This window comes from Diabrotica virgifera, chromosome 5 (assembly GCF_917563875.1).
Source record: "Diabrotica virgifera virgifera chromosome 5, PGI_DIABVI_V3a".
NCBI lineage: Eukaryota > Metazoa > Arthropoda > Insecta > Coleoptera > Chrysomelidae > Diabrotica > Diabrotica virgifera.
The window spans coordinates 207,416,970-207,439,821 of NC_065447.1; the positions used below are offsets into that span (position 1 = coordinate 207,416,970).

At 32.2% G+C, this 22,852-nt stretch overlaps 1 protein-coding gene across 3 annotated transcripts in view; it reads right to left on the reverse strand.

Moving 5' to 3' along the window:
- Positions 1-22,852, reverse strand: part of LOC126884580 (uncharacterized) — a 128,460-nt gene that overhangs the window by 7,703 nt on the left and 97,905 nt on the right. Inside the window, exons 1-4 of one of the 3 annotated variants that reach the window (XM_050650568.1) lie at positions 22,004-22,268; positions 15,089-15,267; positions 12,603-12,803; positions 1,423-2,299 (exon numbers count right to left, since the gene is read on the reverse strand). In XM_050650568.1, the coding sequence (XP_050506525.1) occupies positions 1,802-2,299; positions 12,603-12,803; positions 15,089-15,267; positions 22,004-22,106 (981 nt within the window). In that variant the 5' untranslated portion in view covers positions 22,107-22,268 and the 3' untranslated portion in view covers positions 1,423-1,801. Of the gene's footprint in view, positions 1-1,422; positions 2,300-12,602; positions 12,804-15,088; positions 15,268-22,003; positions 22,269-22,852 lie in introns of those variants that run through there. The other 2 variants (XM_050650567.1, XM_050650566.1) reach the window with 2 other exon arrangements.

Consider the following 22,852-nt stretch of genomic DNA (forward strand, 5'->3'; position numbering starts at 1 on the left):
ACAATCCGATTTCAATTCTGTAAAGTGCATTAGATAGGTGGAGTGCTTCTTTATATGTAAAAAAATTGACAAATCTTTGTATGTTCTAGTTTTGTTGTGCAAGATTTTAAAAAAATTTAATTTTTTTAAAAAAGTTTAGATTGCAAAATTATTATTCAAAATCTAGTAAGTCAATTTTAATGAAATTTGGTGTACGGTTTTAGCACATTACAAAACTTTTCTAAACGAATTAGGAAAGTTCCAAGTGTAACCTAAGTGATGGAAAATCATTGAATAAGGACAGGCTTGTTTTGCCCCCTTATTTTATATTTATTGCTATTTTGCAGCAAGGGTGATAAATTAAGACATTTTTAACCAATTGCATCTGATAGAAAATTTAATTATCTTTGTTTTATTCATATACGACTTTGTTCCAAAATGAATCGTTTTAAAGTTATAAGCAAAAAAAGTAGAAACAAAACGACATTTTTAGAAATTTTTAAATATTTTATTTTTTTTATTAATGTTGCGGGCATAATTGAGAAGGAGCATAAATCAATTATTATTAACGAAGTTATCACCTAACGTTATCCGCAAAAATCTGAATGCCACCTCTCACATCCACCTAAAAACAGATCCTTACTAGTCTATAAATACAGATTTGAAATTTTGCAGTAATTCATTTTGATGGTTTACATTTTTTAAGATAGCCAACTGAAATTTAAATTTTAAACGCGGCCTACTGCGAATTCACAAACAGGACGAATTTTCAATATTTTGTTTCGCGTTAGAGATATCGCAAAAAGTTATTCGGAAAATTGTTAGAAATATTATTCTAACTCCACATACCAAAATTTCATGACAAAATTCGAACTTTTCATTTTTTTCAGAATTGGTAGTCAGGATCCTAAAACATGCAATTGGCAGTCCCGAGATGCAGCTCGGCACAACCAATGTCAAAGGCGCAAAAAAATCTAGCCTACCTATAGCCCGAAAATATTCGAAATGCTGGCCACCACGGCCAGGCAAGCGACAATATTACAGCGCTGTGCTTAGCGTAAAGAGTGAGACAAAATGCGAATTCTGTTCGACTACTTTTAAAAGCGCCTGCCCTAGCCTAGGGTAGAGCCGTCGGTAGTAGCGCTACGCTACGGGGAGCGTACTTTTAGCGTATTTTTTTATGGAGCGTATTTTTAGATACTTAGGTATTGTATCAAAACTTATAAATTACAGTTTTGAAATAAGTATTTTATATTAATAAATAATTTATTATGTACATTTGAAGAGGTTAGGCGGCGCCTACCTTGCCTACCCTGACGGGCCGCCCCTGATTTATAGTCCTTCAGGCTTAATAATCATTCCTAAATAAAAACTGGATGTCAAATTTAGGAATAATTGGATATACGTAGAAATATATTGGTTGCATAAAAAGAAATAAAAAGATTTTTCAGTAAGTAAAAAATTTTATTAGTTAAAAATACAGTTTTTGAAAAATAGAATATGAATTAATTTCTTATTTTTTTTACTTTTAACCATAATAAACAATGTAATTTAAGTAAGTTTAAAATTAAGTACTTTTATGAAATGCAAAATTAAAGGGAGTCACCAAATATTATGAGATTCTTCACTGGTATGTATGCAATTATAAATTCGTTTTGAAAATGATTGTTAGTACAATTTTTTTTCGTTTAAAAAATAATCCAGATACATTTAAATGATAAGGCAAGGATATATAATGAACATGGTGAATCAAGTTGTCAGTCTTCTTCGAAGTGGGTTAGTCAATAATAAATAAATAAATTAAAAACAATTAAACGAACAGTTATCTCTTAGGTTGAAATCTAATCAACATGGGTGCTGCAGTAGAAGCTTTAGGTGAAGTTTCGAAGACTTCTGCATCAGAATTAGTTGTAGCTCCAGATTTTGCTAGTATCTCGTTAACATAAGTATCCCTGCTCAAGTCGTAAGGTTTTTCACTAGATGATATCAGAGGTTGAACTCCCTGAGTAGATACTCGAATTGGCTTGATGATTTCTGCGTCAGGCTGAACTCTTTGAGTAGATACCCGAATTGGTTTGATGATTTCTGCGTCTGGATTCACTGGAGCTCCCGATTTTGCCAACAATTCGTTAACGTAAGTGTCCCTGCTTAAGTCAAACTCGGGTTGATTTCCGTTGAAGTTTAAAGCGTTGTCGTCAATGGACTCGATCTTGTTTAGGTCATCCCATTCAGAGTTATCTACTAGGTAGGATAAACCAGTAGGTCGGAATTTGCTTCCTGAATCCAGTTCGTCTAAGTCTAGGGGTTGATAGTAGACGGCCTGATGAAGAAAAATAGTGCAAATGCAAATGAGGTGTGCAGAACAGAGAATAAAAATAGAACACAAATTCAAAAGGTTAGTTAATAAGAGTAATTGTCACTGCAACCGGAAATAAAAAGCTTGTTAATTTTGACATTCTAGATATTTGATTAAATTCATTATCATGCACCTATGGCTACAGTTATACAGGGTGTCCCGAAAAGACTAGTCATAAATTATACCACACATTCTGGGGTCAAAAATAGTTCGATTCAACCTAACTTACCTTAGCACAAATATGCTCATAAAAAAAGTTACAGCCCTTTGAAGTTACAAAATGAAAATCGATTTTTTTCCAATATATCGAAAACTATTAGAGATATTTTATAGAAAATAGACATGTATCATTCTTATGGCAGGAACATCTTAAAACAAAATTATATGAAATTTATCCACCCCATAAAAATTTTATGGGGGTCTTGTTCCCTTAAACCCCCCCCAAACTTTTTTGTACGTTCAAATTAATTCATTATTGTGGTACCATTAGTTAAACACAACGTTTTAAAACTTTTTTACCTCTTAGTATTTTTTCAATAAGCCAGTTTTTATGGAGATGCGGCTTCTTTTTTAATATGTTTACATAAATATTTTATGGGGGTTTTGTTCCTTTAAACCCCCCAAATGTTTGTGTACGTTTCAATTAAACTATTATTGCGGCACCATTAGTTAAACACAATGTTTTTAAAACTTTTTTGCCTCTTAGTCTTTTTTTGATAAGTCATATTTTATCGAGATGTGGCTTCTTTTTTAAATATACCTAAAAATATAAATTAATAAATTTTTTAGATTATTAACAGGTTTCTATAATAGGTCTGGATCCCGCGTATGAAAAAAAAGTTGATTAATAGCAAGCTGGAAATTTGTTAATAGCTTAAGGGTGTCTAGTCGGACAAACTTTGATATATGGGAACACTGGAACAGGGGAAGTTTTAATTGTGGAACAGGTTAAAAATTTGGAACGGTCAGACCACGAAAACGGCACATGTATTTTGTCCGACAGAACAGACTTAAACTCTCCGAACAGAGATTAAACTCTCATGCAAAAATCAGACTGCTAATTATCACCAAATGGGCGTTTTAATGAGTGGAACATGTAGAATATGTGAAATGACAGGAATTATGACAGGTGATAAATAGCAGTCTGATTTTTGCATGAGAGTTTAATCTCTATTCGGAGAGTTTAAGTCTGTTCTGTCGGACAAAATAAATGTGCCGTTTTCGTGGTCTGACCGTTCCAAATTTTTAACCTGTTCCACAATTAAAACTGCCCCTGTCCCAGTGTTCCCATATATCAAAGTTTATCCGACTAGACACCCTTAAGCTATTCACAAATTTTCAGCTTGATATTAATCAACTTTTTTTTCATACATGGGATCCAAACCTATACAAATATGTGGTGGATTCGAAAAATATTCAAAATATCTCGATAAACACTGGCTTATCGAAAAAGTACTAAGAGGCAAAAAAGTTTTAAGAACAGTGTGTTTAACTAATGGTGCCACAATAACAATTTAATTGGAACGTACACAAAAGTTTGGGGGGGGGGGCGGGGTTAAGGGAACAAAACCCCCATAAAATTATTATGTGGTGCACAAATTTCACCTTAATTTTTTTTGAATATGTCGCTGCCATAAGAGTACATACATGCCCATTTTTAATAAAAAATCTCTAAGAGTTTTCGATATATGAAAATAAATCGATTTTCATTTTGTAACTTCAAAGGGCTGTAACTATTTTTGTGTGCACTATTATATATAAGTAAGTCAGGTTCAATCAACCTATTTTTGACCGCAGAATCTGTGGTATAATTTATGTTTTAATCTTTTGTGTTTAATCTTTTCGGGACACCCTGTATAGTACAGTTATATTTACAGAATAATTATTAGTTTTTTATATTATAATAAGCTCCTATATAAAATAAAGTTTACATAAGTAAGAAACGAAATGATATACATAAAAATCTACAAGAAATTGAAGATTATAGAAGGCAAGATGTACACCGAGTATGTTGGTAAATTTGTTAGACGCAAAGGACAAAAGACAAACCCAGAAGGCACAGGAAGAAAATAATGAGTATTAAATCGAAGAGATAAGAGATGCAGGAGAAAATAAAAAAGTACATGAAATATCCCCCTATATAAAAAGACGATTAAAACAATCATATAAAGATTGAACATACAAAATTTAATATTTTTGTGAGTGTCTATTTAAAATTTATTTAATGATATTTTGTCATGATATTTTTTCCCCAATTCTTGTCATTGTTATTTGAGTACTACAATGCTTTATGCTATAGTTTGCTCTTTTTTAGTTGTAGGGGAGCCTAAGCGGGGATTTTTGCAGTTACTCGAGCGCGTCAGATTATCATATGGGGATAAACCTGGTACCCTGCAGATGTACCTCTACCATATTTATATTGGCTCTTAACACAGGGAAGTTCGTTAAGGGAGGCCCGAAAAAAAATCTATCCTTAGAAATACTCGAAATTGTCAGATTAAAATAAGGTAAGTTAAGTACATGCAAAAGACTGTATATTTTAAAAATCTGACGATTTGAGCGGGGGCGTAAGGAGATGGGCGAGTCAAAAAGTTTCACAAAAAAAACCGAATATTTCGCGAAACGAACATCAGATCGAAAAACTAAAAAATACGTCTTCAATATTTTTCAAAAATCTATCGAATGGTACTAAACATGACCCTCCACGGAGAGGGGTGGGGGTAAATTTAAAATTTTAAATACAAACCCCGCGATATTTCGCAAAATGAACATCAGATCGAAAAACTGCAAAATGCACTTTCAAAATGTTTTTGAAAAATCTATCGAATGGTACCAAACCCGACCCCCCACGGAGGAGGTGTGGGGGGTTACTTTAAAATCTTAAATGGGACCTCCAAATTTTTATTGCGGATTTGGATTCTTTACGAAAAATATGCAACTTTTATTCGAGACATTTTTTCGAATTATGGATATATGGCGCTATAATCGGAAAAAACGATTGTTGGAAATGGAAAATTAAATTACAAATGGAAAGTTCCCACTAAAATGGAAAATTTTACTTAACTTTTTTTTGGTTTTAGGACCTAATAATTACAACCCAATAGGTCCCCATAACGCTCGAGTGACTGCAAATTTAGCATACTTTGCTCCCCTACCATAGTGGATTTTTTTAAATATTAATTTGAATACATCTTTATAAAACACTGAGAGTTCAGTTTTCCTTTTTTTTTTTGATTATTATCCTTTATATTATTTACATATTATTATCGTGATCTAATCGTATCGTTTGTTTTCTAATGTTTTGTTTGCTAGTTTTAAAATTACTGTCTTTTCAATTGTATTAGCATTTCTTATGTTGTTTTCAACATTATTGCAATATTTGGAGTAAAACTTGTTGATTTCTTTACTTTTCTTGTGTAAAATGTGTTTCGAGAGATAGTCTAAATCTCTTTTTATCTAGGCACCCGCATAAGTAAAGGAAAGAGTAGAGCCATGACGCAAACAAACCGTCCCAGGGAGGTTTAGATAGTCGGTAGGGGACACATGATAACATGACACAGGAGACACCGAAAAACTTAAATAAACATCATTGAGATGAAAGCCCGTGAGCAGGGCATGTTCTTCATCTTCTTTACGTACCGTGTATTCAGACATCGGTGTCATCATGTCTACAATTTCCTGAAACTTCTCTCTATCGGCCGCTGCGCGAGATAATTATACTGTGGAACCACACCATTATCTAATATTACGCAGCCATGAAAGTTTCTTTCGACCAATCTATTTCTTTCTCCCCACTTTTCCTTGGATTATAAGGCGAAGTATATGGTATTTAGGTTCTCTAATTATATGACCAAAGTATTCAGCTTTCTCCTCTTGCATATGAGCAGACGTTCTGAATTCATCATTTTAAGAACATCTTCATTGAAAGTGTGAAACCCATGATATTTTTAGGACCCGTCGATCGCACCAATGGTTCTAATTTGTTAAGCATTGTGGTTTTTAATGTCCATGTTTCACAACCATACAATAGGATAGATCACACATAACATAAAACTTGCGTGCGACTATGTATTGACAGGTTTCTGTTACATAAAACTGGTTTCCGGGTCCTAAAAGCCTTACATGATATTTCGATCCTGGTTATTGTCTCATCATCAGAGTGACAATATACATCTATCCAGCTGCCAGGATATTTAAAATACTTTACACGTTCTCCTCTCCATTAAGAAAAATATTAATATATTAATCTTTCCAACTTCCACCCACTTTGTATTAAATTTGAAAAGTTAATTTTAAGTCTTCTCTAATAACTTGCTTCATTAACTAGATTTACTAATGTCTAGAGATCTTGTAAATTTCTTGCAAGAACGGCTATATCGTCAGCCTATCTGATATTGTGGATTACTTCTTCGCCTAGTCTTACTCCCTCTTGTCTGTCATCCAAAGCTACACTAATGATTTCTTCAAAAAAGACTGGGTGACAAATCACAACCCTGTCGTACTCCACGTTTGATGGGTACTTTTTCAGTACGATTATTTCCAATTTGGATAGAGACTACTTGATCGTAATATATGTAAGTACTTTAGGAGTCTTATATCGTGGTGGTCTACTGCCCGCGCTAGTCGAAAAGTGTATCCTGTTATACTAGATCGAATGCATTTTCGAAGTCGATGAAACAAACGTAAACGTTATTTATGAACTTAAAACCTTTTTGTAAGGAAACGCGCACACAAAATAATGCCTTTCTAGTTCTGAAGCCATTTCTAAATATAAAAAATTGCTCATTACCCATTCTACTTTCGCACAGAAGGAATAATGTTTGGCCGAAATAGGTGGAGGCAAGTCGTACAGGCAGCGAACCGCACAGACCCACGAAGGATTGTGAAGATACACAGATAGAGAAAGACAGAGAGAGAGAGGAAGAGAGCGTGTGTATAAAGAAACATTCAACTATTGTCCCCTTTTGAAGCGTCTTTGTAACTCCCTCTCAATACCAAATACAGTGTACGTCCGTGTAATCCATAAGATATCTGCGGATATCTTATGGTCCAAGAGCTAGCAACGTTTTCGAGAAAGTATTTTAAGACAGCTGATTCTTTCATATATTGTTCCCTATGCTTCCTCGAACACCTATCTATCTGGCTGCGGATACAGGTTACGTTCATTACTGCGCAGCACACCTGTACAGGCAAATACAATATCAGGGTGATTGATTAGTGTGATAAAGCTTAGTAGATCCGCTATAGTAATACATAGCAATAGAAGTTAATAACAAAAATTGTAGCTAACTTTGAGCTTCATATTACAAAATTAGTTAGAATGTTACAAGAGTGTTCGATAACATAGTGGCAGACCAAACTTTTTTTTTTAATGGAACACCCCATATTTTATTTTATATTCGAAATGTCCTTAACTTCCCCATCACAAAAATATAAAGGTTTGTTATGTTATACAGGGTATTTAAAAAGTTATAACCAATGTTCTACGAAAACCGTAATAAGTTCAGCTCCCTGTATAAATAAAAATAAGCACAACAGCAATGGTTTATTGGTGCCATATTTTTTTGTTGATTGTCAAAATTTATAAAAATGGTTGATATTGCTAATTTTCTTTATATCGAATACAGGATGAGTCAAAACGCAAGTACATTATTTTCTCAGTAATTTTAAATAGAACACTTTAAAATTAATAACTTGCTCTGAAAAATGAAAATATCTCGAAAACTAACAAATTTAGGCATAGGGAATATTATACAAAAATTACGGTAATGATACTTTTCAATGGTGATATAAAATACAGCGTGTTCCATTTAAAATTTCTGAGAAAAAATGTACTGGCGTTTTGACTCACCCTGTATTCGATATAAGGAAAATTAACAATATCAACAATTTTTAAAAATTTTCACAATCAACAAAAAAATATAGCACCAATAAACCATTGCTGTTGTGCTTATTTTTATTTATATAGGGAGCTGAACTTGTTACGATTTTCATAAAAAATTGGTTATAACTTTGTAAAAGCCCTATATAACATAACAAACCTTTATATTTTTGTGATGAGGAAGTTAAGAGAATTTCGAATATAAAATAAAATATAGGGTGTTCCATTAAAAAAAAACATAAGTTTGGTCTGCCACTATGTTATCGAACACCCTGTAACATTCTAACTAATTTCGTAATGTAAAGCTGAAAGTTGACTACAATTTTTGTTATTAACTTTTATTGCTATCTATTACTATAGCGGATCTACTGAGCTTTATCACACTCATCAATCACCCTGTATACTGAATTTAAATTATTTTAGGACGAAACATTTTTTTGTCATTACTTTCTAACCCACAGAAATATCTGGCAATTATAGTTCATATTTCTAATAATGTTTAAAAAGTAATAACAAAAAAAATTTTCGTCTTACAATAATTTTAAATTCGATATATTTACCTGTACAAGTGTGCTGCGCAGTAATGAACGCAACCTGTATCAGTAGCCAGATGGCCGGTACGGTGTTCGAGGAAGCATAGGGAATAATATATTAAAGAACCAGTTGTCTTAAAATACTTTTGTTCCGACGTTGCTAGCTCTTGGTCCATTAATGCTCCTTTCATGTTCAATCGTTGCATCATTTCAATTCTTTGTTTCAGGCAAGTTTCTCTCGAATTTACATTAACGTTGCCGACTAGTGTATACAAGTTTTTGCCTTTTCGCACTTTTCAAGTAGCAACCAAACTTTTTCAGTGGCATAATAGCAACTGGCAACTCTTTCCATGCTCTAACTCCCAATATATTTTAAATCGTACTTTAGTTTGTCTTCATATCTAAGTCTTGGTCTACTTCTGGCTCGTTGTGTTAACTTAATGAATTTTACAATGTCAGGTTCACCGAAGCTTTTTTAAAACTCAAAGTTGCAACACCTTCGCCACAAATCTTGCTCTTTTATTCCTCCTTATATTCTTTTAGGATTTTTCGCTCGAAATGTTTAAGCAGTTCTTGGTTCTTCTGTGTAAGGAACCACATTTCTGCTCCATATGTTAGTACTGGTCTTATTAGTGTTTTATAGGACACTTTAATTTTTCTGGGTAGTTTTGAGGTCACTTGTCTTCTCAGGCCATGGTAATACTTATTAGGAGAGCTCGGGAAATATGCACTTAAAAACCCTAAAATATGCATGAAAATATGCACAAAAAACAGTTGAAATATGCACTAAAATATGCTTTTTTGCATGTAATGCATATACATAAAAAACGCAGTAATTCTTGTATTAAAAGTATTTAATTTTTTTTTATGCTGACTAACAATAAAAATATGCACTGAAATTTTTTTCACCTACATGTTTATATTCATTTTTTATTCTTTATATTCATCATCATTCTCATCATTCTTTATTATATTATTATATTATTATTAAAGATAAAACTATACATTATTAAAGTTTTTTATAAATTTCCTCAAGAAAAATGGTGCCGTCTATCTGATAATAATTGTTTATACGCGAAAAAACTTCTTTATACTTCACCCTGTTAGGATGAGATTGTAGAAATTAAAATACAATTTATGAGCTATCAAATACCTACCGTAGATTCAATTCAAAATTTTGGGTTCGTTACATTGGGTAGGAATTCAATATTTTTGTGAGGGGGTTGACTCAACCCCTTCCCAGTACTTAAAAATCGATATATTCAATCGATCTTTGCGGCAGAATTACGAGCTATTTGAGCTTATCCCATTAAGCCCCAAACAACCCCTTAATTTATTCAACTCAAGAGAAAAATGTTGAGAAAAATTAAAATGTATTAGGTCTGGATCCCGCGTATAAAAAAAGTTGATTAATAGCAAGCTGAAAATTTGTTAATAGCTTAAGGGTGTCTAGTCGGACAAAGTTTGATATATGGGAACACTGGAACATGGAAAGTTTTAATTGTGGAACAGGTTAAAAATTTGGAACGGTCATACCACGAAAACGTCACATGTATTTTGTCCGACAGAACTTCCAATTGATTTGTTACCCTTTCATTAAACTCTAATGCAAAAATCAGACTGCTATTTATCACCGAATGGGCATTATAATGAGTGGAACACGTGGAACATGTCAAATGACAGGAATTATGGCAGGTGATAAATAACAGTCTGATTTTTGCATGAGAGTTTGCATTCAAGTTCTGTCGGACAACATACATGTGACGTTTTCGTGGTCTGACCGTTCCAAATTTTTAACCTGTTCCACAGTTAAATCTTACCCTGTTTCAGTGTTCCCATATAATAAAGTTTGTCCGACTAGACACCCTTAAGCTATTAACAAATTTTCAGCTTGCTATTAATCAATTTTTTTTCATACACGGGATCCAGACTAGAAGAATAAACTTTTAAGATATGCGAATTTCGATTATTGGCCTACAACCCCTTTGCAAGAAAACGTCCCCATCTTCCCGGCTTAAGAAAGAATTGTATTGTAGTTAAAATGAAACAAATTAATTATTTGGCGACTGCCTATCGTTAAATAAAATAAATAAAATAACCGCAAAAATCGATATGGGGAAAAATTCTAAGGAAAATAAATAAATCAATACTTTTTGAGTTATCAAAGATCAAAAATTTTGATTTTTCGAGAAAAAATTAAAATTTTTAAAGCGATTTTTCATAAATAACTCAAAATATGCACTTTTAATAAATGCATATGCACTTATAAAATTTATCCAAAATATGCAAGTATGCACTTAATATGCATTTTGCCTATTTCCCGAGCTCTACTTATTAGTAAGCATTATTCTTCTTTTAATTTCTTCGCTGACGTTGTCATCTTTGGTCATCAGCGAACCTATGTAAGTATGTGAAGGTGTCCACGCCTTTCAGTTCCAAATCGTCAATTATTCTTCTACTTGGTGCCTGGTTACTTGATCTAATTCATATTTACAATGCTTGACCACTATTCTATATTTTTGATAAATTACACAAGAAAACATAAATTAAGTTAATAATTACATGCGTTAGTAAGTTAGTATGTAAAGGAAATTGTTAATACTATTAATGTTAGCACCTTTCATAGGAAAAAGGTGGATTTGTCATTGATTTTAAAAAAGTAAGTTGATCAAAACCTTTATTTACCAATAAAATTTATACAATTGAATAAAAACTGCGATATAATATTTATATTACACTACGTCAGACTCCTGTCAGCTATTATATTAATTTTTAATAGTAATAAGTAGTAATAAAAATACTCTGATATTAAGTATTCATCTACAACTATTAGGTAAAAGCATCACTGTATTGTTATGTATATGTATAAAATCTATATATCCGTTTCAAATGCATAAACTATTAATTCGTTTAAGTGCCAATATTACATAAAATATTGGATTGTATATATTTAGTGACGAGAAGCGTTTATTGAGCTCTAAAATGAACCATAAAAAGAATTAATGAAAAAAACAACAGGAGTTGCTATATTTTATAGTATATTATTATAATCTATTATAATCTCAGGTTTAGCTTGAAGCTTATTGTTATTTATACTAATAGTATACTGTTAATACCAATAGTCGCTAAATTAGTTTTTAATGTACAAGAATTTTGATATGGCAAAGTAGTCTAAATTAAATAAAAATAATTTGATGAAATCGTGTGTCGTTTGTGAACATATACCTATCGCTGCGCTGGTCCAGAAGAAAAAGACACAACTCAAAAATGCAAGTCCAGTTATTTGCAGTTATCTTGTTAAATTGGCTCCGAAAATTCGATACTTTTACCAGGAAAAGTGTCACATAGATGTTTACTTCCAACTTCGTAAGACATTTGACGAGAACGTATCGGTATTTATCAGGAAAACCGTTGTATTTAGAGAAGCTCCCTAGTATTTTTCTTTAATATTTAAAAAAGTGACCAACAGTTTTAAAGAAAAGTGACATAACTCAAAATGTTGATCTTTTTTTTTTGTTAAATCAGATATAATAGTTTTTTGGTTTTGTTTCTTATCAAATAATTAGAAACATTCACTTATCCATATTCTTCGTTTTAATTTATAAACTTTTCAGCTACCGTTGGAAACTAACAGTTAAATTAAGATCTAAAAAATCCATTTTTGTCTTTCCTGAAAAAAACGGTTTTTGAGTTGTGACGCTTTTCTTCTAGATGAGTGATATCTGCATTTAAAACGGATCATATGATATATTACAGATGTATTAGTATTAAAATTGTAATTGCGGAAGAAGGATAGGCTTTTCGCATGCTTTTAGATGGCTCTCAGTTTTTCGGGAGCACTTTGGGTACCAACCTCTTTGTTTTTAATAATTTCGTTATCTATACTATTTTCTACATCCTCTCTGTCTTTAGGCATTGCGTTAGCTGATGCTGTAGCGTCTTCAGTTTCAGTAGGTTGTACATCTATGACACGGACTTGGAAGAAGGCACTGCCGTTTTCACCGTCTTTGTGGTATTGTGTGTTATTGATAACAACTTTGTGTCCATCGATGATCTGAAAAAAGTAGCACATGTAATAAATAATTGTAATGAATAGTACTTATGAACGTGGGCGCAAATTTTAAATGCATATATTTTTTTGAATCCTGAGAAAACTAATAATAGGGCAGTCAATGAGGGTATTTGGCTCCGAATTCCATCCTACTAGATCGATTTACTTGATATTTTCACAGTAAGTAGGGAATAGCTCAAAAAACAAAGTCTACCCTATGCCGATGTGCGCTTTTATCTTGGGGCTGGTTCCCACCCCTTCTCGTGGGTGAAAAATGTTTTGGTTAAAATAGCCACGGAAGAGGCCAGAAAACCTAATTTTAAGCAAAAACTGTTCTATAATTATTTTTTGAAAATTCAATACTTTTTGAGTTATTCGTTGTTGAAAATTGGCCATTTTCATTGAAAAATGATACCTTTTCGGACGGATTTTTGCGAATACCTTAAAAACTATGCATCTAACAAAAAAACTATATAAAATATTTCTGTAGGTTATAAAAAAACAAAGAGATTTGTTCCTTCGTAACTCTTCTAGTTAAAATACAAAGAGCAGTATGGTAGGTAAGAAGAGTTTGTTTTTTTGCTTCATGCTCAAATTGGTTTATTCAACTTGAAATAACAGAGAAACTGTCGATTTTAGGTGTATAATGATACTAATAACTTTTGTAGTACTTGAAAAGACCTTTAAAATGAGTAATACTAAATGTCGATTACATTCAAACTAAGCGAGATATTCTGCAAAAAAGTTGTCAGAAAATCAGAATTTAAATACATCGTTTTACTTCTACAATACTTTTTATTATAGTGTTATATCTATGTTCAAAAAGTTGGAATGGATTAAAATGAATGGTTTTTGAAAAAAATAAGATCAAATTATAGAGCGCATTTTTAAATTTTCTAAAAATCTTCCTTTTTCTCCATGTAACTCGAAAAAGACAAGAGATACGAAAAAAAGATACCACACAAAAATGTAGGGCTTTTTCAGATACAAATTTCCTTTTTATTTTTCATTACTGCATCTCTTATCATTTTCAAGTTACATGGAGAAAAAGGAAGATTTTTAAGAAAATTTAAAAATGCGCTCTATAATTTAATCTTTTTTTTCAAAAACCATTCATTTTAAACCCGTCCAACGTTTTGAACATAGAAATAACACTATAATAAAAGGTATTGTTGAAGGAAAACGATGCATTTACATTTTGGTGGATGGGGGTTAAAATTACTTCTCATTTTTTTCTTAAAATACATTAGTTATCAATTTTATTTGCAGCATATCTCGCTTAGTTTTAATGTAATGGACCTTTAATGTAGCTCATTTTAAAGGTCTTTTTAAGCACTACAAAAGGTATTAGTAGCAGTATACACCTAAAATCGATCGTTTCTCTGTTATTTTAAGTTGAATACACCAATTTGAGAATGTACCAAAAAACAAACTATTTTCGCCTACCATATTTCTTTTTTATTATAACTAGAAGATTTATGAAGGCAAGTGTCTCTTTGTTTTTTCATAACCTACAAAAATGTTATAGTTTTTTTTGTTAGATGCATAATTTTTAAAGTATTCGCAAAACATTGTTCGAAAAGGTATTATGTTTCAATGAAAATGGCCAATTTTCAACCACGAATATCTCAAAAAGTATTGAGTTTAAAAAACAAATTATGGAACAGTTTTTGCTTAGAATTAGGTTCTCTAGCGAATTCCGTGGTAATTTTAACCAAAAATTTTTCCACCCCTAATAAGGGGTGGGAACCACCGCCAAGATAAAATCACATATCGGCGTAGGGTAGACTTTGAATTAGGAGATAAGTAGAGGCTAGGCCTAAAATTTGGGGTCAGGATTGAAGAGAGAGAATCTGTCAGGTTTTGAATTATGTTTATTATGTCATCACAGTTTTCATGTGACTACTTGGCAACTACTCTAGTACTATTTTTGGGTCAGTTTTTAACTTTTTATCCATTTTAGGCTATCAGAGCAATAGTCGCCTAACCTACAACTAACAATTTTACCGAAACGCTTTTATGACATTAAAGTTATTCCTTAAAGTATTTACAGATGCAGAGTGGCTCAAGCAACCAATGCTGGTTGGCCACTGTTGCTCTGATAGCCTCTGATTATTATTACTTGTTCAATTCTCACATTTTTTAATAGTGACATGTGTATTTATAATTTTTTAACTTTTGCCCCAATTGTCACGCTTCTACTCTAGCTTTGGCTGCTTAAGTTATGTTCTAATTCTTCAGTTAGAAGGAATCCTGCATAAAAGACAAAAAAGAAAAATAAAAGTTACCTTAGTTTCTGATGTGGTGTTTCCTTTGCTTAAGTCAATGTCACCGAATTGGGGGATTTGTGGAAGGTCCCCTCCAAAGTTAGGAAAATCGGGAAAGTCGCCGGTAGAATTTCCAGTTCTAAATACTGGAAAGCTGTTCATCAACTGGTCCATTTGTTGCTTTATCTTTGTCAATATAGCTAAAAATAAAAAAAAATAATTCAAAATGAGTTAATATGTTTTATAAATATTTGATGGAATAGAACACTGGAAAGTACGGTTGTCCAAATTAACAAAATATATTATGGTAGGGGAGCCCAAGCGGGGATTTTTATAGTAACTCGAGCGCGTCAGATTATCATATGGGGAGGACTCTGGTACCCTGTAGATGTACCTCAACCATATATTGGCTCTAATCACAGGGGAGTTCGTTAAGGGAGGGCCGAAAAAAAATCTATCCTTAGAAAATCTTGAAATCATCAGATTAAGATAAGGTAAATTAAGTATATGCAAGACAGTGTATATTTCAAAAATCTAACGATTTGGGCAAGGCGTAATGAAATGGGCGAGTCACAAAGTTTCACAAGAAAAAAGCGAATATTTCGCGAAACGAACGATAGATCTAAAAACTAAAAAGTACGTGCTCAATATTTGTCAAAAATCTATCGAATGATACCAAACACGACTGCCCACGGAGAGGGGTGGGGGGTAAATTTAAAATTTTAAATACGAATCCCGCGATATCTCGCGAAATGAACATCAGATCGAAAAACTGAAAAATACACTTATTCAATATGTTTGAAAAATCTATCGAATGGCACCAAACACGACCTCCCACGGATATGGGGTGGGGTTACTTTAAAATCTTAAATAGGAACCCCCCATTTTTATTGCAGATTCGGATTCCTCACGTAAAAATAAGTAACTTTTATTTGAAACATTTTTTCAAATTATCGATAGATGGCGCTATAATCGGAAAAAATGATTGTTGGAAATGGAAAATTAAATTAATAAAGGAAAGTCCCCACTAAAATGGAAAACTTTACATAACTTTTTTTGGTTTTAGAACCTACTCTTCACAACCCAATAGGTCCCCAAAGCGCTCGAGTGACTGTACATTTAGCATACTTTCCTCCCCTACTATTATTAATAAATTAATAAATTTATAATAGCTACACAGCATTTTTCACTTCGATAGACAAATTTTTCTGAAAACATTATATTAAAACCTGTTAAAAAACTTTTAAGAGTAAAAGATTATAAGCGTTCAAAGAATCCTTAGGAAATAACCACATAAGCAAAATGGGGGTTGTGTGGTCGAAATAAATATCACCAATCAGTAGAGGAAGTATCGGCCGACGCGCAAAATATGGAGCGACCACCTTCCATAGAGGTATCAATCCGCCAATCAACACGCAGAATGGCTTGTAAAGAGGAAGAAGAAGAAGAAATAATCGTTGTAAATCAGCCTACTATAATAGTAATTTCTTCTTTATTTTATCTTTTACAATAAGGAAGTTACTGGCATTGTAATGGGTTAAATGAATGGCTCAATTGAAAAATTGAGCCATTCGGGTTCAGGTACTACATTATCCAACATTTTGTTTTCACCCATTTTGAAAAAATGTGAAAACTTTAAATTACCCATGTCCGTCTGTTCCAGAGACTTTGTAAATACAACTCCTCCGCCATTATACTAGATATAATGACAAATGAGGTGTGAAATGAAAGCTTATAACCCAAGGATGGTATTAAAGATGAGAAATTTGACCTCGGATTTACGGTTTTAGAGTTGCAACTGGAAGTACTGTTGTAAAGTCACCGAAATAGTACAAGCGATATATTTTCCGACGCGTCTTAGCAAGACGAGTACAAATATATACTTCCGGTTTCATACCGGTCTGTCCGTCCGTCTGTCCCCGAATATAACTCCTCCGTCATTAGACCAGAAAGAATGACAAATGAGGTATCGAATGAGAGCTTATAACCCAAAGATAGTATTAAAGGTGAGAAATTTGACCCAAGGACTTCCGGTTTTAGAGTTTCAAACGGAAGTACTGTTTTAAAGTCACCAAAATAGTACAAGCGCTATATTATTCGACGCGCCTTAGCAAGACGAGAAGAAATATATACATACTTAAAAAGTTATGACCGCAAGTTTGGCAAACATGTGGCTAAATTAGTGAAAGTGAAATCGTATATCAATCGACGCAAAGCTACACGAAGAGTTCAAATATCGACTTGCGGTTTCACCTCAAGTCACATTGGGTGAAAACATAGGATTTACCAAGTATGTAATCCAATTGCTTGTTTGTAATGGTACCTATATATTATGGATTCTAGATGCTTACTCATATCTTGTTATTTTCAGGATTTGTCCAATGTCCATTGATTCTGTTGTCTGTTATACTGGCAAAGAATATTCAAAATGTTGAAGTTTGTGTAGGCAGGATTCTGTTTAATGATTCGTTGTTGCGAAATAAAAAACTTTTGTCATATTGTCATTAAATGATTAATCAATTTCCACTTATTTTTTATGTATCATTACTATACAATAAACAATAAAAAAAATTATAATCCAATAATAATAATAATAATATAGGTGTGAGTGTGTGAGTATAGGTTTTACTCATTTTACTACATACCTACTGTAAACATATAAACATTGTATGTACACAATATGTTATTTATCGTATAGTAATCAATATGGGGTTATTGAATACATAATATGTATAGATATACCTATTTAATATTCTTCTTGCTATTAACGGCGAATGAATTATTTGCTACACCCGCATTGAAATCCCTTTATTTCACCGATTATTATGCATACAATTTTTTATGTTTTGATTGAAAAAAAGCAACGAAATATTATGAAACGGACGTCAACTATTTTAATTTATAAATTAGCTTAGAAGAAAAATACATCAGTGAATCGCTTAAAGGGCTATATATGAGCACGTCTTCTAAACGGAAAACGCGTTCCAAGATTGCAGTTTTCATTTTGAATATTTTGTCGAGTTATTTGGCACACCTATACGTAATAATATAGTAAAGAATGGCGGTACAGAGGCCAATTTGAGAAATATGTTAGTATGTGGAAATTACTCTATAACTAAATACAATATTACAAAAACGAATCTCTACCGGCATTAAAATGAACAAAAAAATAAACTTTCTTCAAATAAACTTCTTTATACCATGCCTAGATTTTGTGTCACATTAGAATAACATACTAAAATCGATTTTCTATAACACCAAATTGAACTTAACTGACTGATTTGGCATCATTTAGCGCACCTCTGAGTTTATTATTATCACAATATTGTGCCTTCGTCTTTGATAGTGTTAAGTACTTCCGACGCACTGTTGCCAAAGGTTCGCAAAATTTTAGAAAAACTGTGCGGCTACTATCTCTCGAAGTAATATTGATGACGTGCTAATGTAGCCTCTTAAGAGCACACAGTAGCGATTAACAGGTAGCAACAAACGCGTTCCAAGATTGCGGCTCTAATTTTGAATATTTTGTCGAGATATTTGGCACACATATTCGTAATATAATAAAGAATGGTGGTACAGAGCCCAATTTCAGAAATATGTTAGTATGTGGAAATTACTCTATAACTAAATAAAATATTGAAAAAAGGAGCCTGTGCCGCCATTAAGAAAGACAAAAAAATAAACTTTCTTCAAATAAACTTTTTTATCCCGTGCCTAAATTTTGTGCCACATTGGAACTACTAAAAATCGATTTTTTTATAATAAGAAATCGAACGTCACTGACTTGGCAACATTTCGCGCCTATGTGTATAAAAATTATTGTTTTTGATAGTATAAACGTCACTGTCAGTGTCGAATTACCGACGCACTGTTGCCTCACTTTTGAAAGTTCGCAGAACTTTCGCAATCTTGGACCGCGTTTGTTGCTACCTGTTGATCGCTACTGTGTGCTCTTAAATTCACATCGCTTAAATTTAAATACATAATTAAATTAGTGGCCGGATAAATCTAAAGGAAAACATTAAAATAATATTTTTAATATATTACTTAAAAAATTCCTAAATAAATAATTACACGATAAAATTTTTGATCAAACTAGTTTGAACTGCTGCTCGAGAGCTGCTTGATAACATCAAAAATGTAGAAGATTGCCTATTTTGGGCACGTAGTAAGGGGAGACCGATATATTATTCTTTAACTTATTATGATGGGTAAAATCGAAGGACGCAGAGGAATTGGTAGAAACCAGGCCTCTTGGTTGAAGAATATCATAGAGTGGACAGGAATAAAGAAAGCAGAGCAACTATCTACAATAGCTCGAGACAGAGACAGTTTCGCCATGTTAATCGCCAACGTCAAGGGGACTTGATAGGGCACGTTAAGAAGAAGTTTGTGCAGACCAAAAATTGAAAGCATACAGTAAGCGCCAACCTACTAGCTACATAGGAACATTGAGCTATTACAATCCTGGTCCTTTCACTTGTTGCAATGTTAATTTTTGTGTCTAGTGACGTTTAGAACGTCAGAAAATGTATACACACTGAATATTAACATAGAAAGTTGACAAATAATAGATCAACTAGTATATTAACTACAGCTGATCTAATTTTGACGTTTATAGTTGTCATTTTGTTAAAGTTGTAAAAGTTTTAAAGTATTGCAATATTGTTGGTGTTTTAATAAAGCTATTTTAAAGCAGAGTAATAATCCTATTAATTAATATATTTTTTGTATGAAAAAACTATTATTTTGAATAGTTTCTTGACAGTAATATGACTGGGATAAAAGTCACATCTGAGAACGGACCGGACTAGCCCATAAGCATATCAGTTAGGTACGGTGGCTCTTACTGTATAAGTCAATTTGAACAAACTTTAATTTTGATTGGCTGAAAAGAATCGAAAGACAAACGGCAATCAGCAGTTAGACATAACTTGATGAACTTAATTATTTTTCTTTTTTTTCTTTTTTTTTCTTTGGTTGGCAGTGTGTGATTTGTGTCAAACCATTTGCTACTTGGCCGAGCTGATGGATGATAATGATGATATCTATTTGGAGTATAGTAGGATGAAACCCAATATCATTAAAGTTGTCATTATAGACCAGGACTAATCTGTAAAAAAACGTGTATTTTGGATGTGAGAGGTGGCATTCGGATTTTTGCAGATAAAGTTAGGTGACACCTTCAGTAATAATAATTGACTTATGCTCGTTCTCAAATATGCCCGGAACATTAATAAAAAAATTAAAATATTTAAAATTTCGAAAAACATCGATTTTTTTCTGCTTTCTTTGCTTATAACTTTAAACGATTCGTTTTGGAACAAAGTCGTAGAGAAATAAAATAAAGATAATTGAATTTTGTATGATATACGACTGGTAAAAAATGTCTTAAGGTATTACCTTTTCTGCAATATAGCAATAAATACAAAATAAGGGGGCAAAATAAGTCTGTTGTTATTCAATATTTTTTAACCACTTTGGTGGCGCTTAGAACCTTAGTAATTCGCTTAGGAAATTCTGTGTAACATACTTAAATCGTGTACCAAATTTCATTAAAATCGACCTAATAAATTTTGCATAATACATTTGCAATCTAAATGTTTTTAAAAAGTTAAAATTTTTTAAAATCTTTCTGAACAAAAAGTACACCATTTAGAAGTTGGCTAATTTTTTTACATATAAAGAGGTGCTCTACCTATCTAATACACTTTACAGAAGTAAAATCGGATTATTTAAGGGGCCCCAGCAATGTATAAACAATGTATAAACAAAATAAGTTATAAACAATTTTTTGGCTTATAAACAAATAGCTTTGTTTAATAATAAAAAAATTTGTTTTTAGCAATGCAAATAATTAAAACCGGTAAAATTTGACTTAAACTTTCAAATGCTGTCAGCAGAATTGCTATTTTATTTTTTAATCAAACGTTATTCGCGTTCAAAATTGCAATTTCTCGATTTTTTGAAAGTTCCACCTCGTTTATCTCGAAAACTATGCATCCTACGAAAAAACTTGTAAGAACATTTTTTGCTTAGAATTACTCAAGAAATACAAAAAAATGTTTTATTTTGCGAAAAATCGATTTTATGTAATTCCTCAAGTTCTTTGTTTATAACAATCTTATCGACATCCGGATCAACTGTTACCCAAAAAATTCGTGTTCTACGGGTCAAAATACATAAAAAACTTGGGTAAGTCCTTCTAAATAAAGGAGCCCGTAGCACCCCCTCCTGGCCACAGCACTAATTTGTTTATAAACCAAAAAATTGTTTATAATTTTAAAACATTGCTGAGGCTGCTTAAATAATCCGATTTAAATTCTGTAAAGTGCATTAGATAGGTGGAGTACTTCTTTATATGTAAAAAAATTGACAAATCTTTGTATGTTCTAGTTTTTGTTGTGCAAGATTTTAAAAAATTTTAATTTTTTAAAAAAAGTTTAGATTGCAAAATTATTATGCAAAATCTAGTAAGTCAATTTTAATGAAAATTGGTGTACGGTTTTAGCACATTACAAAAATTTTCTAAGCGAAAAGTGTAACCTAAGTGATGGAAAATCATTGAATAAGGACTGGCTTGTTTTGCCCCCTTATTTTATATTTATTGCTATTTTGAAGCAAGGGTAATAAATTAAGACATTGTTAACCAATCGCATCTGATAGAAAATTTAATTGTCTTTGTTTTATTCCTATAGGACTTTGTTCTAAAATGAATAGTTTTTAAGTTATAAGCAAAAAAAGTAGAAAAAAAAAACGAAATTTTTTGAAATTTTTAAATATTTGATTTTTTTTATTAATGTTCCGGGCATATTTGAGAAGGAGAATAAATCAATTATTATTAACGAAGTTATCACCTAACTTTATCCGCAAAAATCTGAATGCCACCTCTCACATCCACCTAAAAACAGATCCTTACTGGTCTAGTATACTTACCGTCTATTTCACGTTCCGCTTCTAACTCCCGAGGTCCTAACTCCCTAAATAACGAATTAACCCTGTTATAACGACTTAAGTCATATCTCTTATCCCTATCCATACTTATGGTTTAAATAAGCTATATTGATGAATATTTCGGTTTAGTTATAATCATTCAAACCACATGCTTATCCTCGTTTTCACACTCCCGATATAATAACTATATGTATAAATATTGGTACTTGCACTATAATTTTACAATTGAATCAACGTAATTATCATTCAGACTGCAGACTTCCTAGACGATCTAATCGTTTTAAATAAGGCACCCACGACATTTTTCTGCCTCACACACAAACATTAACTTTTCGATTTACCCACTAAAATCCTTGAAAATGACATATTAGGACTGTTTGTAGGATTTATTGCATTTATCTATTTAATGTCAACAGTTAAACTTGTCTAAATTGGCGTAAGATAATTAAACAAATAATTAATTAAAACAGAGACGATCCAAACTGAGCTATAACATCATGATAATCATCATCATCTTTAAAATCGTCTTACTCCAAACAAGAGTTTTTGAATTTTTTACAACCATAGGTGTGGTAGTTAAATATTCGTACCTGTCTATAGCTTAGTTTGGTCCAAAGTAAATTAGCTGTTGAAAAATGCCCTTTCAACCCTGGTCAAGTTTGGTCATCATCATTTTTTTGCCTGTATCCTTATTTGGAGCCAGCTTACTCAATTACATTTCTTTGTAAATTCCTATTTTGTTTTCTATATATTTCTTCAAAAATATAATACTGTTGTTTATGTTGACGTTCCAAAATACAGGTTATTATGATGTCTTTCCAGGGCACATTG